The sequence below is a fragment of the Oncorhynchus mykiss genome, chromosome 22 (assembly GCF_013265735.2).
Source record: "Oncorhynchus mykiss isolate Arlee chromosome 22, USDA_OmykA_1.1, whole genome shotgun sequence".
Classification (NCBI taxonomy): domain Eukaryota; kingdom Metazoa; phylum Chordata; class Actinopteri; order Salmoniformes; family Salmonidae; genus Oncorhynchus; species Oncorhynchus mykiss.
In genome coordinates, this window is record NC_048586.1 from 17,444,182 (window position 1) to 17,460,525 (window position 16,344).

Consider the following 16,344-nt stretch of genomic DNA (forward strand, 5'->3'; position numbering starts at 1 on the left):
TAACTCCCTACATTTAACCCTTACATTTCCCATCAATGTATTCTAAAACCAATTTGTTAATAATGTGAGTTTTAATAAAAACAACCACGGGTTCCAGTGAATTGGTCTCGTGCTCCCTAGTCAACTTTCAAAGTGGATTAATTAAGAACTGATAATTAAGAGATGTAACTCTTTGAAACTGCCCTCATACCTAATTGTTGTACCAGGGGCAAACACATGACATTTTTTTTTTTACTTTAACAGTGTGCATGAGAAAATAATTGCTTTGTTTATAGTTACTGTGAAATTAAGCACGCTTAAAAGCCAGGAAGGGTATGGTTTAATCAGCTCTGTTGATTCATGCTCTCAATTCGCACTGGATCTGAAAGCAAGGCACATTAAATACATTCCCTTATTACTCTATAAATGCAAGTGGCTAACCAGACAAACCATAAGTAATAAATTAATAGTCATAAAAACACCAAGTGCACAGACAGATCCAGAAATTAAAAGCCAGCATCAAACACAACACTTCATCCCATTCAGCATAATAAAATCATGCAAGACAATAACGTTTCCAGGAACCAATCACATGCACCTACTGTGGAATATTTAAAGATGCTCCCTGTTGATTTGTATCTCATTTGACGTCGACTAAATGAATATAATAAATATCTAGCATTTAGAGTCCATTTGAAAGGGATAAAATATAGATGTAAATGGCAGTGAGTGAAAAATGCTATCATTTTCCAATTAAGCCCTGCATCGAATAGAACAATTAAATTGCATTACTTAAATGTGGACCATAGAACTCACAACATCCAGCAAACACTATTTGTACAAAATGCCTCCCTTTAGATTGTCAGTATCTAAAATGTATAAAATGGCACAGGAGAACGGTACACAACAAAACCCTTTTGGAAAAAGACCACAATGAGTGCAATTCAAGTCGTCAACGTACAATGCAAAGTGATGTGCAACGTATCTAACATTCAGTTGTACGCTCTTGGGCAATGTTAAAAACAACAGTAACATCATACATTAAGAATTGTGTTGTTGTTGTTGTTGAAATGTGTAAAAACGAACAATAAATAAAATACATTGAAATAAATACATTGAAATAAACAACAGTGTCCCAATAATTACTCATTTCATATCTCAATAAATATCTCAATAAATATGGAAGCAAGTTTGTAAGATTCAAGGCGAGGTATCGGCTACATGTGTGTTGATGCAGTGATAGAAAATGCCTGTGTCAGCAGAGCAACTCCCATGGAAGACATAAGATAATGAGCTTCAGTACCTTTGGGTTGTCCAGGTCTGTATATTATACCATATGAGCTTTAGCCAACCCTCTTGACTTCCGTTGTCATGTCATACATGACACCTATGATATGATATCACATGACATGACCATGGCAACATACAAGTCAGAAGGGTTGTTAAAAGCACATAGATCTGTGGCGACCAGGCTGGAGCAGGGCCGTATGCATCAAGCATCTCTGAGTAGGAGTGCTGATCGAGGATCAGGTCCCGCCATCCATATAACCTTATCTAAAACGCAAAACTGATCCTAAATCGGCACTCATACTTTGAGGTGCAATACATACGGTCCCAGAGTTGTGTGACCAGGATCGTCCGGAGGAAGAACCAGGGCCAGGGGGGCTGAGTCTCACACTCCTCCCCCGCTACGGTCCACCGACACAGGCTTCCTCTGGTCGACAGGTTCCCTCTGCTCGAGGGGCTCTGTCTGGTCCAGGCTCTGTTCAGCCGTCTTCATCAGTATGGCCAGACGGTTGGCCGACACCTGGCCCTTCTTCACAGCACTCATCAGCTGAAGACAGAACACAGCAGCAGGACCATTTAAAAACGTTTAAATCCTTATACAGTTGAAGTCGGAAGTTTACATACACTTGTAGTCATTAAAACTAGTTGTTCAACCACTCCACAAATTTCTTGTTAACAAACTATAGTTTTGGCAAGTCGGTTAGGACATATACTTTGTGTATGACACAAGTAATTTTTCCAACAATTGTTTACAGACAGATTATTTCACTTATAATTCACTGTATCACAATTCCAGTGGGTCAGCTTTAAACAATTCCAGAAAATGATGTCAATTTACAAACGCCTGAAGGTACCACGTTCCACGGTATAAACAATAGTACGCAAGTATAAACACCATGGGACCACACAACCATCATACCGCTCAGGAAGGAGACGCATTCTGTCTCCTAGAGATGAACGTACTTTGGTGTGAAAAGTGCAAATCATTCCCAGAACAACTGCAAAGGACCTTGTGAAGATGCTGGAGGAAACAGGTACAAAAGTATCTACTGTATATCCACAGTTAAACGAGTGCTATCTTGACATAACCTGAAAGGCGCTTAGCAAGGAAGAAGCCACTGCTCCAAAACCGCCATAAAAAAGCCAGACTACAGTTTGCAACTGAACATGGGGACAAAGATCGTACTTTTTGGAGAAATGTCCTCTGGTCTGATGAAACAAAAATAGAACTGTTTGGCCATAATGACTATCGTTATGTTTGGAGGAAAAAGGGGGAGGCTTGAAAGCCGAAGAACACCATCCCAACCGTGAAGCACGGGGGTGGCAGCATCATGTTGTGGGGGTGCTTTTCTGTAAGAGGGACTGGTGCACTTCACAAAATGGATAACATCATGAGGCTGGAATATTATGTGGATATATTGAAGCAACATCTCAAGACATCAGTCTGGAAGTTAAAGCTTGGCCGCGAATGGGTCTTCCAAATGGACAATGACCCCAAGCATACTTCCAAAGTTGTGGCAAAATGGCTTAAAACCTCTTTGGGCTAGGGGGCAGTATTTTCACGAACGGATGAGAAGCATGCCCAAAGTACACTGCCTGCTACTCAGGCCCAGAACCTAGGATATGCATATTATGGTAGATTTGGATAGAAAACACTCCGAGGTTTCTAAAACTGTTTCAATAATGTCTGTGAGTATAACATAACTGATTTGGCAGGCGAAACCTCAAGCACAATCCATCCAGGGAAAAGTGTTTGAGCTCAATGTGTTTTCCATTAGTTATCTATGGTAATCCCTTTTTAATAGAAATATGCTTGCAGTTCCTATGTCTTCCACTAGATGTCAACAATCCTTAGAAATTGGTTGTTTTTCCTTTGAGAAACGAAGAAGTAGCCCTGTTCTTTCCATGTGTCACACTAAGGGACTCAAGTCTTTTGGAGCGTGCGACCTGGAACGCGCTTCACTTTGTTTTCGTCCGGTATTGAACACAGTATTTCCCGTCTTACATTTGATCGATTATTTACGTTTTAGGATACATAAGTTTGGATTAGGAACGTTGTTTGAAATGTTTGGACCAAGTTTACAGGTAGTTTACTAAATACTTTGTAGGCATGTTGGGCGAGTTGGAACCGGTGTATTTCTGAATCAAACGTGCCAAATAAATGGACATTTTGGGGATATAATTAAGGAATTTATCGAACAAAAGGACCATTTGGGATGTTTATGGGACATTTTGGAGTGCCGACAGAAGAAGATCATCAAAAGTAAGGCATGAATTATATCGTTATTTCTAATTTTTGTGTAGATCCTGCTTGGTTGAATCCTGATTTTCATGTGTTTGTATGCGGGGTGCTGTCCTCAGATAATTGCACTGTCTGCTTTCACTGTAAAGCCTTTTTGAAATCTGACACTGTGGCTGGATTAACAAAAAGTTAAGCTGTATTTTGATGTATAACACTTGTATGTTTAATGAATTCTTATTATGAGTATTTCTGTTTTTGAATTTGGCGCAATGCAATTTCACTGGATGTTGTCAAATCAATCCCATTAACGGGATCCGAGCGGGAATGGGGGTGAAGGGATCTCTAAGAGGTTTTAAGGACAACAAAGTCAAGGTTTTGGAGTAGCCATCACAAAGCCCTGACCTCAATCCTATAGAAAAGTTGTGGGCAGAACTGAAAAAGCATGTGCGAGCAAGGAGGCCTACAAACCTGACTCAGTTACACCAGCTCTGTCAGGAGGAATGGGACAAAATCCACCCAACTTATTGTTAGCTTGTGGAAGGCTGTCAAAAAGGTTTGACCCAAGTGAACTTCTTATGGCTGGGGGGCAGTATTGAGTAGCTTGGATGAATAAGGTGCCCAGAGTAAACTGCCTGCTACTCAGGCCCAGAAACTAAGGTATGCATATTATTGGTAGATTTGGATAGAAAGCACTCTGAAGTTTCTAAAACTGTTTGAATGGTGTCTGTGAGTATAACAGAACTCATATGGCAGGCAAAAACTCCACAACATGGCGAGTATCTGTATGGCTTCTTTTGGTCTCAGAGCTGTACTCAGATTATTCCATGGTGTGCTTTCGCTGTAAAGCTTTTTTGAAATCTGACACAGCGGTTGCATTAAGGAGAAGTATATCTTTAATTCCCTGCATAACACTTGTATTTTCATCAACATTTATGATGAGTATTTCTGTAAATTGATGTGGCTCTGCAAAATCGCTGTATGTTTTGGAAGCAAAACATTACTGAACATAACGCGCCAATGTAAACTGAGATTTTTGGATATAAATATGAACTTTATCGAACAAAACATACATGTATTGTGTAACATGAAGGCCTATGAGGGCCACCTTATGAAGATCATCAAAGGTTAGTGATTAATTTTCTCTATTTCTGCTTTTTGTGACTCCTCTCTTTGTCCGGAAAAATGGCTGTGTTTTTATGTGACTAGGCACTGACCTAACATAATCGCATGGTATGCTTTCGTCGTAAAGCCTTTTTGAAATCGGACACTGTGGTGGGATTAACAACAAGTTTCTCTATAAAATGGTGTATAATACTTGTATGTTTGAGAAATTTTAATTATAAGATTTCTGTTGTTTGAATTTGGCGCCCTGCACTTTCACTGGCTGTTGTCAAATCGATCCCGTTAATGGGATTTCAGCCGTAAGAAGTGAAACAATTTAAAGGCAATGCTACCAAATATCAATTGAGTGTATGTAAACTTCTGACCCACTGGGAAATAAATAATAATAAATAAAAGCTGAAATAAATCATTCTCTCAACTATTATTCTGACATTTCACATTTTTAAAATAAAGTGGTGATTCTATCTGACATAAGACAGGGAATTTTTAGTAGGATTAAATGTCAGGAATTGTGAAAAACAGAGTTTAAATATTTGGCTAAGGTGTATGTAAACTTCCGACTTCAACTGTATATCCCCCCCTCAGAATCCCCATATTACTCAGAGGAGACCTTCCCCACCCTGGAGGAAGAGATGTGCCATTTCCAGGCCCAGGGAAATCTGTGGGGACACAAATGCGCGCACAGGAACCCTACCTGATCTAACGACCACACGAGGGGACAGTTTTATTACAGGCCATATTGTTTCTAACTGCCTTAATCTCCCCCATAGAAACAACAGTGACAGCACCATCAACAAAAACGGAAGGGATCTGTTGCAGCTCTGTAGAAGCCTGTGTCTGTACTTTGTCAATGGTAGGTTACGGGGGACTCTTTGGGGAGATTCACCTACAGTCGTGGCCAAAAGTTTTGAGAATGACACAAATATTAATTTTCACAAAGTCTGCTGCCTCAGTTTGTATGATGGCAATTTGCATATACTCCAGAATGTTATGAAGAGTGATCAGATGAATTGCAATTAATTGCAAAGTCCCTCTTTGCCATGCAAATGAACTGAATCCCCCAAAAACATTTCCACTGCATTTCAGCCCTGCCACAAAAGGACCAACTGATCTCATGTCAGTGAATCTCTCTTTAACACAGATGTGAGTGTTGACGAGGACAAGGCTGGAGATCACTCTGTCATGCTGATTGAGTTTGAATAACAGACTGGAAGCTTCAAAAGGAGGGTGGTGCTTGGAATCATTGTTCTTCCTCTGTCATCCATGGTTACCTGCAAGGAAACACGTGTCGTCATCATTGCTTTGCACAAAAAGGGCTTCACATGAAAGGATATTGCTGCCAGTAAGATTGCCCCTAAATCAACCATTTATCGGATCATCAAGAACTTCAAGGGGAGAGGTTCAATTGTTGTGAAGAAGGCTTCAGGGCGCCCAAGAAAGTCCAGCAAGCGCCAGGACCGTCTCCTAAAGTTGATTCAGCTGCGGGATCGGGGCACCAGCAGTACAGAGCTTGCTCAGGAATGGCAGCAGGCAGGTGGGAGTGCATCTGCACGCACAGTAAGGCAAAGACTTTTGGAGGATGGCCTGGTGTCAAGAAGGGCAGCAAAGAAGCCACTTCTCTCCAGGAAAAATATCAGGGACAGACTGATTGGACTGCTGAGGACTGGGGTAAAGTCATTTTCTCTGATGAATCCCCTTTCCGATTGTTTGGGGAATCCGGAAAAAAGCTTGTCCGGAGAAGACAAGGTGAGCGCTACCATCAGTCCTGTGTCATGCCAACAGTAAAGCATCCTGAGACCATTCATGTGTGGGGTTGCTTCTCAGCCAAGGGAGTGGGCTCACTCACAATTTTGCCTAAGAACACAGCCATGAATAAAGAATGGTACCAACACATCCTACGAGAGCAACTTCTCCCAACCATCCAGGAACAGTTTGGTGATGAACAGTGCCTTTTCCAGCATGATGGAGCACCTTGCCATAAGGCAAAGGTGATAACTAAGTGGCTCGGGGAACAAAACATCAATATTTTGGGTCCATGGCCAGGAAACTCCCCAGACCTTAATCCCATTGAGAACTTGTGGTCAATCCTCAAGAAGCGGGTGGGACAAACAAAAACTCACAAATTCCTAACAAACTCCAAGCATTGATTACGCAAGAATGGGCTGTCATCATGTGGCCCAGAAGTTAATTGACAGCATGCCAGGGCGGATTGCAGAGGTCTTGAAAAAGAAGGGTCAACACTGCAAATATTGACTCTTTGCATCAACTTCATGTAATTGTCAATAAAAGCCTTTGATTCTTATGAAATGCTTGAAATTATACTTCAGTATTCCATAGTAACATCTGACAAAAAATATCTAAAGACACTGAAGCAGCCAACTTTGTGAAAATTAATATTTCTGTCATTCTCAAAACTTTTGTCCACAACTGTATTGCTCACCTCTTGGCTACAGCACAGTAGACTATATGATTACAGACATTGACCCTTTCTCTCTCAGCTCATTCACTGTCAAGCCACTAACACCTCTGTTTGATTACTGCCAAATGACGTTGTTCCTCAAAAGAACAGACATGGAAACAACCACACATTCACAGCCCAGTAAGCTGTACAACATCAGACATTCATACAGATGGGCCCAAAACAGCATAGAAGAATACCAGAAAGCAACCTGTAAACAAAATATCAAAACACTCTTAGATAACTTTATGGATACCACATTCACTCACAGTAAAGAAGGCATCAATCTAACAGTACAAAACATCAACTATATATTCAGGCAAACAGCAAAAGAAGCACAACTGAAATTGATTAAAAAAAACGAAACAAAAAAGACCACAGATGACAACTGGTTTGATGCAGATTGTACAATTATACAGAAAAAACTTAGAACACTATCCAACCAAAAGAATAGAGACCCAAATAATGGTGAATTACGCCTTCATTACTGTGAGACTTTAAAACTCTATAAATGTACACTCAGAACCAATAAAACACAGTACAACAGCGAGCGGCTGACAGTAATTGAGGAGTCCATAAACACAAACAACTTCTGGCAAAATTGGAAAAAAACTTTTCAAAATCTAAACAATAGGAATTAGCGATACAAAATGGTGACGTATGGACAACCCATTTTAAAACACTCTACAACACCGTTCAAATTGACACAAACGCAGAACAACGCCAAAATCATGAGAAGTTGAATGGATTAGAAAAAGCTATAAAGGACAATAAAAATTCATTGGACTCCCCAATTACTGACCAGGAGCTCTATAAGAAACTAAACTATTACTGACCAGCTCTATAAGAAACATCAGGCCTTCAAATTTAAAAAAGCATGCAGACCTGATGGCATCCTAAATGAGATGCTCAAAGTCCCTAGTGCAAAGTTTCAATTGGCTATATTAAAACCGTTTAATTTGTAGAATGTAGGTTATTTCCCTCACATCTGGAATCAAGGACTCATAACCCCAATCTTTAAGAACGGAGACAAATTTGTCCCTAACAATTACTGAGGCAGTAACCTGGGGAACGTTTTCTGTGGTATTATAAATGTAAGAGTTCTAAACTTCATCAATAAGCACAATGTCTTGAGTAAAAGCCAAATTGGATTTATACCAAAACATCGCACGACTGATCATATTTCCACCCTACACACCCTGATAGATAAACATGGCCACCAAAATAATACCAAAATATACTCTTGCTTTATCCACTTCCATAAAAACATATGATTCTATTTGGCATACAGGACTGTTCTACAATGTTATTGAAAGTGGTGTAGGAATTAAATCAATGTATACTAACAGAATAAGAACAGAATTCTTTAACCAGGGGCAGGGCCTTCGCCAGGGTTGCAATCTGAGCCCAACACTCTTCAAAATGTACATCAACAAATTAGCCACTATTCTAGAAAAATAGTCAGCCCCTGGTGTTAGTCTCCACAATTCAGGCATTAAATGCCTACTCTTCGCAGATGACCTATGCCTGCTGTCACCCACAACACATGGCCAACAGCAGAGCCTGGACCTGCTAGAGCAGTACTGGGCCCTTGCAGTAAACCCCCAAAATACTAAAATAGTGATTTTCCAGAGAAGATCCAGATCTCAGGGAATTAGACTAAGTTCTCAATTGGTACAAAATATAGAATACTGCACACACTACAATCACTTAAAAATACTTAAAAATAAGCTCAACTGGACACCTTAATGATGCAGTGAATGAACCAAGAGAGAAAGCACGCAGTGTCACGCCCTGACCTTAGAGAGCTTTTTATGTCTCTATTTTGGTTTGGTCAGGGTGTGATTTAGGTGGGCATTCTATGTTCTATTTTCTATGTTTTTGTATTTCTTTGTTTTGGCCGGGTATGGTTCTCAATCAGGGACAGCTGTCATTCGTTGTCTCTGATTGGGAATCATACTTAGGCAGTATTTTCCCCTTTTGTCAGTGTGGGTAGTTGACTTTGTTAGTGGCACTATAGCCCTCTTAAGCGTCACAGTCATTTTGTATTGTTTTGTTGGCGACATTCGAAATAAAGTAATGTACACTCACAACGCTGAGCTTTGGTCCACTTATTCCTTCCAGGAAGATGGCCGTGACACGCAGGGCATTCTACACCATTGAAATACCTATTAAAATACTATTTTAATACCTATTAAAATTTGGCTAAAACTAATTGAATGTGTCATTATACCAATTGCACTTTATGCCAGTGAGATGTGGGGTTCACTTGACCCCTCTCATATCATTACCAAGCCCAGCAATGCCAAGAGCTGAACAAAGAAAAGAGTCCCCTCATCCAGCTGGTCCTGGAGCTGAGTTCACAAACCTGTTCTACTAACACTCTGAAGCCTCAGGACCAGAACATCCAATCATTCAGAATAAAACTAATTACAACACAGTCAAAATAAAACTACATTGCTTATTGGGAAGCACAAGCACAAAGCAAAATGCAGTGCTATCTGGCCCTAAATTGAAAGTACACCGTGGTTAACTATTTGACCATGGTTATTGATCAAAACCTTAGAAAAACCTTGACAAAGTACAGGCTCAGTGAGCACAGCCTTGCCATTGAGAAGGGTAGACACGGGAAAACCTATCTCCCTGTAGAGGAAAGGCTGTGCAACCACTGCATCAAAGCAGAATCTGAGACAGAGCTGCATTTCCTGACAAAATGTAAAAAAACCAAAAAAACAATTAGAGAGTGTCATTTCCCCAAATTTGAAACCCTTATTCAAGGTTTCAAAGACCTCTCTGATGAGAGTAGGCTCCCCCCTGTTGGGGGAGGACGCAGAGAGCTGTGGTTTGGCAGCGCACTACATTGCTGCCTGCCATAAGATGAGGGACAGTGTCTGACCGACCAATCAACCTGCACATGTTCTCTACTGTATGCTTATTGTTACTGTTCAATGTATGGTTATTTTGACACTTGGTTATTGTTGTTACTGTTGTCCCGTTGACAATTTTGATTCTCATCATCTTAATATTGTAAATATCTTTGGCAATATGTACATTGTTACGTCATGCCAATAAAGCAAATTGAATTTAATTGAGAAAGAGAGAGAGAGAGAGAGAGAGAGAGAGAGAGGGGGATGCTGGCTCAATCATTATCATGCTAGAACATGTTCAGCTCACCGGCCATCCTGGTTGTAAGTCTGCTCATGCCTTATGTGAGGAAGACCATGCCTACCCATAATACCACCATAACCAGAACCTCCTGCTTCAGCCACTGGACTCCACCTCAAGACCACCAGAAAACCAGGAAATAAATGGTTCTGCCACTCAAAAAGTACACTAATGAAGATTTATACCAGGTTTTTGGAGCCACTAAATTTGTTCCAGGGGCTGTATGTATAAAATGTCACAGAGTAAGAGTGCTGATCAGGATCAGGTTCCACCTGTCCATTTGATCTTATTCATTGTGAAACTGATCCTAGATCAGCACTCTGAGATGCCCAAGTCTAAGAGTACTAAGTGGATAGGTAGGCTGTCTCCTTCTGAGGAGTTATTTATTCTTTGATTCCATGCACACAGCATATTCCTAACTAAATTAACGTCCAAAAGACATTGATGAAATTCATCCGTAATATAACAGCTCAACGTAAAGATCTCCATTCCTTTCTCCTAATTAGTTGGATTTCAGCAGAGTGCATATGCTCTTAAGACGCCACAAAATGTTCACACGTCTGACACGTGAAACAAAGGGCTCAGACAGGTCACTCCACCTCAACCTCAAATGAAATCCTCCTTAAACGCCGAGCGAAGTCAATGTAATGTATAGAGAACATGCAAATGCTTCCCTCTCTGATTTGAGACAAACCCATTTTCTAAGCACATTAGACATGGACCTGTATTCATTAAGCATCCAAGAGTAGGAGTGCTGATCTAGGATCAGTTTTGACTTTAAATCATAATAAATAAGATGACATGGACAGCGGGAAGTTGGTCCTAGACTAACACTTCTCTTTCGAGACGCCTTGTGAATACGGACCATTGTTTTTAAGAGTAGGGTGATCAGAAGTGACCCTAGTGGCAGAGGAAGACTGACCATGTTTAGGAATGGCAGAGGAGCCAGATCCCCCATAACCAGGCCTCCACGGCACGTCTCTTATCTCTTGAGGGATAATTACCATTCCCTTTGCCTTGATCTTGTTTGTTTAACTTGACACGGCGAAGAAAGGGCTGACATTGACCAGAATCCCCTGCATTAATGTGTCTCGTGTTCTGCATTCATCATTGTCACCGAGCAGGAGGAGCCTGGCAGTGTCAAGAGGAGAGGAGAGAGGGAGGGAGCACATCCATGTGTGTGCGCGTGTGCTTCACACTCTCTCTAACGACACACATGCATGCACTTGCACATGTAAGCATGCACACACACATCTATTCAAACCATAAACTATTATAAGCTCTAGAAAACACAAAAAATATTGTTTTTTTTAGAGTGGAAAGAAAATGTAATACACACAACAACAACAAAAATGGAGGTGGGATTTAAAATATTTTTGACACAAAAATAACCAGACAATAACCAGACAAAATTAATATACTCTACCTGCAAGAATTCATTAAATTCCACTTGTCCATTTTTATTGAGGTCGACTTCATTCAGAATTTCATGGAGGGTGTCTGCATCTATATAGACATTGATACTCTGAAACAAAGGAAACATAGTTTAGAACAGTCACCAGTAAACTGGTGCAGGTACTGAGTCCGCATCTCAAACACTAGAACTATGAACCACATGGGTTGCCGTCCCAAATGGCACCCTATACCCTGTATACTGCACTACTTTTGACCAGAGCTCCCATAGAGCTCTGGTCAAAAGTAGTGCACTATCTAGGGAATAGGGTGCCACTTGGGACGCAGGGTGGTCTCATCAAGTCCCTTCAGCTACAGTAATATCCAGAGCGACACCTATCCAGTATATTCATATCATCTCCGAGATGAGGCTTCTTATGAATATGTCACCCCGGTATTTGCTCCCTAGCAATGAAACACATTTCATTTCGATTGTGTTGACAGAAACTCCCACACATCCCCCACCGCCAACCCACAGCTCAATTAGTAGAGAGAGAGAGTGGTCTCTTGCAGAGGCCTGTCGCTAGCTGAATCTTTGTGTACAGCTAATCCATACACTTTCAATGGAATGGATGTGAATAGGTTGGGATTAATGACAGGCGCGCCTACCTTATATACTCCCTATAGTTATACCCCAGTGGGTTTCAAACCAAACACTACTGTTTTCCACTACACGTCATTCTAACAGCAGGATCTGCTGCTACTGCTACTACTACTACTACTACTGCTGCTGCTGATGATACTACCTCTACTACTGCTGCTACTACTACTGCTACTGCTACTGCTACTTCTACTGCTGCTAATACTACTACAATTACTGCTGCTACTACTACTACGACTAGTGCCACTGCTACTGCTACTACTTCTACTACTGCCACTGCTACTACTACTGCTACTACTACTACTTCTACTACTACTGCTGCTACTACTACTACTTCTACTGCTGCTACTACTACTTATACTACTACTACTACTACTACTGCTACTACTACGACTAGTGCCACTGCTACTGCTACTACTACTTCTACTACTACTACTTCTGCCACTGCTACTACTACTGCTACTACTACTTCTACTACTACTACTACTGCTACTACTACTACTGCTACTCCTGCTGCTACTACTTATACTACTGCTACTTCTACTGCTGCTGCTACTACTACTTATACTACTGCTACTACTACTACTGCTACTCCTACTGCTGCTACTACTACTACTACTACTATTACTATTACCTAAGAGTGTGATAAGGTTAAGAGCACATGAACATCACATGTTAAATGGCCTGAATTATACTTCAAACATCATTTGACAATGCTATGTCAACTCATACTTATAATTAGCCCAACAGCTCCTCATGCTCATGATCAGTTGGAGGGAGCGCTGCTGTCGTGTGACTGAGCAACGGAGTGTCATGGTTACTGAACTAAAAAAGGACCATCAGAGCAACGCTGTGTTGTGGCGCACCGTGGTTATATTAAAGCAGAGAAATCTGATACTCCTTCTACAGGCCTGACAAATGCACACTAATTGCACACACACACTCCAGCGGAGAGGACAAAGGGAAACGCAACATGAGACTGAGCATCATTCGTTACCTCTAATACCCGCTGAACATCCACGGTGGTGATGAAGCCCTTATTTTCTTTGTCAAACTTGTGGAACCTTTTCATATACCTGTTGACAGAAGAAAGGAAGTGGTGGGTGGCTGTTGGGTCGGTGCTAGGCTAGCCCTCTGAGACAGACAGGGGAGGAGAGGAGAGGGGAGGAGAAGGGCACAGTAGTGTGAAGTCCGTCTGTGTCTTTTTCAAATATATGTAAAAGCTTTATTTAGACAGATTGGAAGTTACAAAGGGGATACAAACGGGATAGTTGGAAGGGTCGATTCCGGGCTTGAACCCCGGTCTCCGGTGGGAAGTCACATTTGTGTTGGGAGCAGGGAGTGTGAACACTCCGCGATGGTTCTGCACCAGCCTGTCTGTCTTACCTGCCCACCTCAGCAGGAGTGAGGGTGATCTCGGAGGTGTCGGTCAGCTGCTCTGAGCGAGCCTTGTAGCCCATCTCATAATACAGGAACTGTTTGGCTGCAGATAGCTCCTCCTACAGGAATACACATAACAGGAAGGTGAAGGCCCTGGCCGAGTCCTCAGAGCATGGGCAGACCAGCTGGCTGGTGTGTTTACGGACATATTCAATCAATCCCTATCCCAGTCTGCTGTCCCCACATGCTTCAAGATGGCCACCATTGTTCCTGTACCCAAGAAAGCCAAGGTAACTGAACTAAATGACTGTCGCCCCGTGCTCACTTCTGTCATCATGAAGTGCTTTGAGAGACTAGTCAGCCGATCATATCACCTCCACCCTACCTGTCACCCTAGACCCACTTTAACTTGCTTACCGCCTGAATAGGTCCACAGACGATGCAATCGCCATCACACTGCACACTGCCCTATCCCATCTGGACAAGAGGAATGCCTATGTAAGAATGCTGCTGACTACAGCTCTGCATTCGACACCAAAGTACTCTCCAAACTCATCATTAAGCTTGAGTCCCTGGGTCTTGACGCCGCCCTGTGCAACTGGGTCCTGGACTTCCTGACGGGCCACCCCCAGGTGGTGAAGGTAGGAAACAACATCTCCACTCTGCTGATCCTCAACACTGGGGCCCCACAAGGGTTCGTTCTCAGTCCCCTCCTATAATGTTCACCCACGACTGCGTGGCCATGCACGCCTCCAACTCAATCATCAAGTTTGCAGATGACACAACAGTGGTAGGCTTGATTACCAACAACGACGAGACAGCCTACAGGGAGGAGGTGAGGGCCCTTGGAGTGTGGTGTCAGAAAAATGACCTCTTACTCAATGTCAGCAAAATAAAATAGATGATCGTGGACTTCAGGAAACAGCAAAGGGAGCACCCCCCTATCCACATCGACGGGACAGCAGTGGAGGAGGTGGAAAGTTTTAAGTTCCTCACTGTACATATCACAGACAAACTGAAATGGTCCACGCACACAGACAGTGTGGTAAAGAAGGCACAACAGCGCCTCTTCAACCTCAGGAGGCTAAAAAAATGTGTCTTGTCACCGAAAACCCTCACTAACTTTTACAGATACACAATCGAGAGCATACTGTCGGGCTACATCACCACCTGGTACGGCAACTGCAGGAAGGCAAAAAAATAATAAAAGCCAAAAAATATCACCAAGGACAATAACCACCCGAGACACTGCCTGTTCACCCCGCTTCCATCCAGAAGGCGAGATCAGTACAGGTGCATCAAAGCTGGGACAGAGAGATTGAAAAACAGCCTATATCTCAAGGCCATCAGATTGTTAAACAGCCATCACTAGCACAGAGAGGAGGCTGCCTACATACAGACTTGATATCATTGGCTACTTTTTTTAAATGGAACACTAGTCACTTTACTTATCTCATATGTATATACTGTATACTGTATATGGGGCGGCAGGGTAGCCTAGTGGTTAGAGCGTTGGGCTAGTAACCGGAAGGTTGCAAGTTCAAATCCCCGAGCTGACAAGGTACAAATCTGTCGTTCTGCCCCTGAACACGCAGTTAACCCACTGTTCCTAGGCCGTCATTGAAAATAAGAATTTGTTCTTAACTTGCCTAGTTAAATAAAGGTACAATTAAATTAAAATATGGTCCTGCCGTACATACCTACACGTACACTACGGTCACAAGACACAGGCCTCCTTACGGATTTGAACTCCTAGAATTTCTAAGCAAACAGCTGGAGGCAGGGCTTTCTCATATAGAGCTCCATTTTTATGGAATGGTCTGCCATGAGAAATGCAGACTCGGTCTCAACCTTTAAGTCTATTGAAGACTCATCTCTTCAGTGGGTCCTATGATTGAGTGTAGTCTGGCCCAGGAGTGTGAAGGTGAACGGAAAGGCACTGGAGCAACGAACCGCCCTTGCTGTCTCTGCCTGGCCGGTTCCCCTCTCGCCACTGGGATTCTCTGCCTCTAACCCTATTACAGGGGCTGAGTCACTGGCTTACTGGTGCTCTTCAATGCCGTCCCTAAGGGGGGTTGTGTCACTTGAGTGGGTTGAGTCACTGACGTGATCTTCCTGTCGGGGTTGGTGCCCCCCCTTGTGATGTGCCGTGGCGAAGATCTTTGTGGGCTATACTCGGCCTTGTCTCAGGATGGAAAGTTGGTGGTTGAAGATATCCCTCTAGTGGTGTGGGGGCTGTGCTTGGCAAAGTGGGTGGGTTATATCCTGCCTGTTTGGCCCTGTCCGGGGGTATCATGTCTCCCGACCCCCCCTGTCTCAGCCTCCAGTATTTATGCTGCAGTAGTTTATGTGTCGGGGGGCTAGGGTCAGTCTGTTATATCTGGAGTATTTCTCCTGTCTTATCCGGTGTCCTGTGTGAATTTATATATGCTCTCTCTAATTCTCTCTCTCTTTCGTTCTCTCTTTCTCTCCTTTCTTTCTTTCTCTCTCTTGGAGGACCTGAGCACTAGGACCATGCCTCAGGACTACCTGGCCTGATGACTCCTTGCTGTCCCCAGTCCACCTGGCCGGGCTGCTGCTCCAGTTTCAACTGTTCTGCCTGCGGCTATGGAACCCTGACCTGTTCACCGGACGTGCTACCTGTCCCAGGCCTGCTGT

The 16,344-nt window shown here is 42.6% G+C and overlaps 1 protein-coding gene across 2 annotated transcripts in view; it reads right to left on the reverse strand.

The window, feature by feature from the left end:
- Positions 1–302: 302 nt before the first annotated feature.
- LOC110502059 (glycerol-3-phosphate dehydrogenase, mitochondrial) overlaps positions 303–16,344 on the reverse strand; it is a 41,733-nt gene continuing 25,691 nt past the window's right edge. The window contains exons 14-18 of one of the 2 annotated variants that reach the window (XR_005038795.1): positions 13,693–13,805; positions 13,304–13,382; positions 11,680–11,778; positions 11,258–11,384; positions 1,676–1,813 (exon numbers count right to left, since the gene is read on the reverse strand). Coding sequence is in view for 1 of the 2 variants with exons in the window: in XM_036958894.1 (XP_036814789.1) it covers positions 1,652–1,813; positions 11,680–11,778; positions 13,304–13,382; positions 13,693–13,805 (453 nt within the window). In the remaining variant the exon portion in view is untranslated. Of the gene's footprint in view, positions 1,814–11,257; positions 11,385–11,679; positions 11,779–13,303; positions 13,383–13,692; positions 13,806–16,344 lie in introns of both variants that reach the window. The other variant, XM_036958894.1, reaches the window with a different exon arrangement.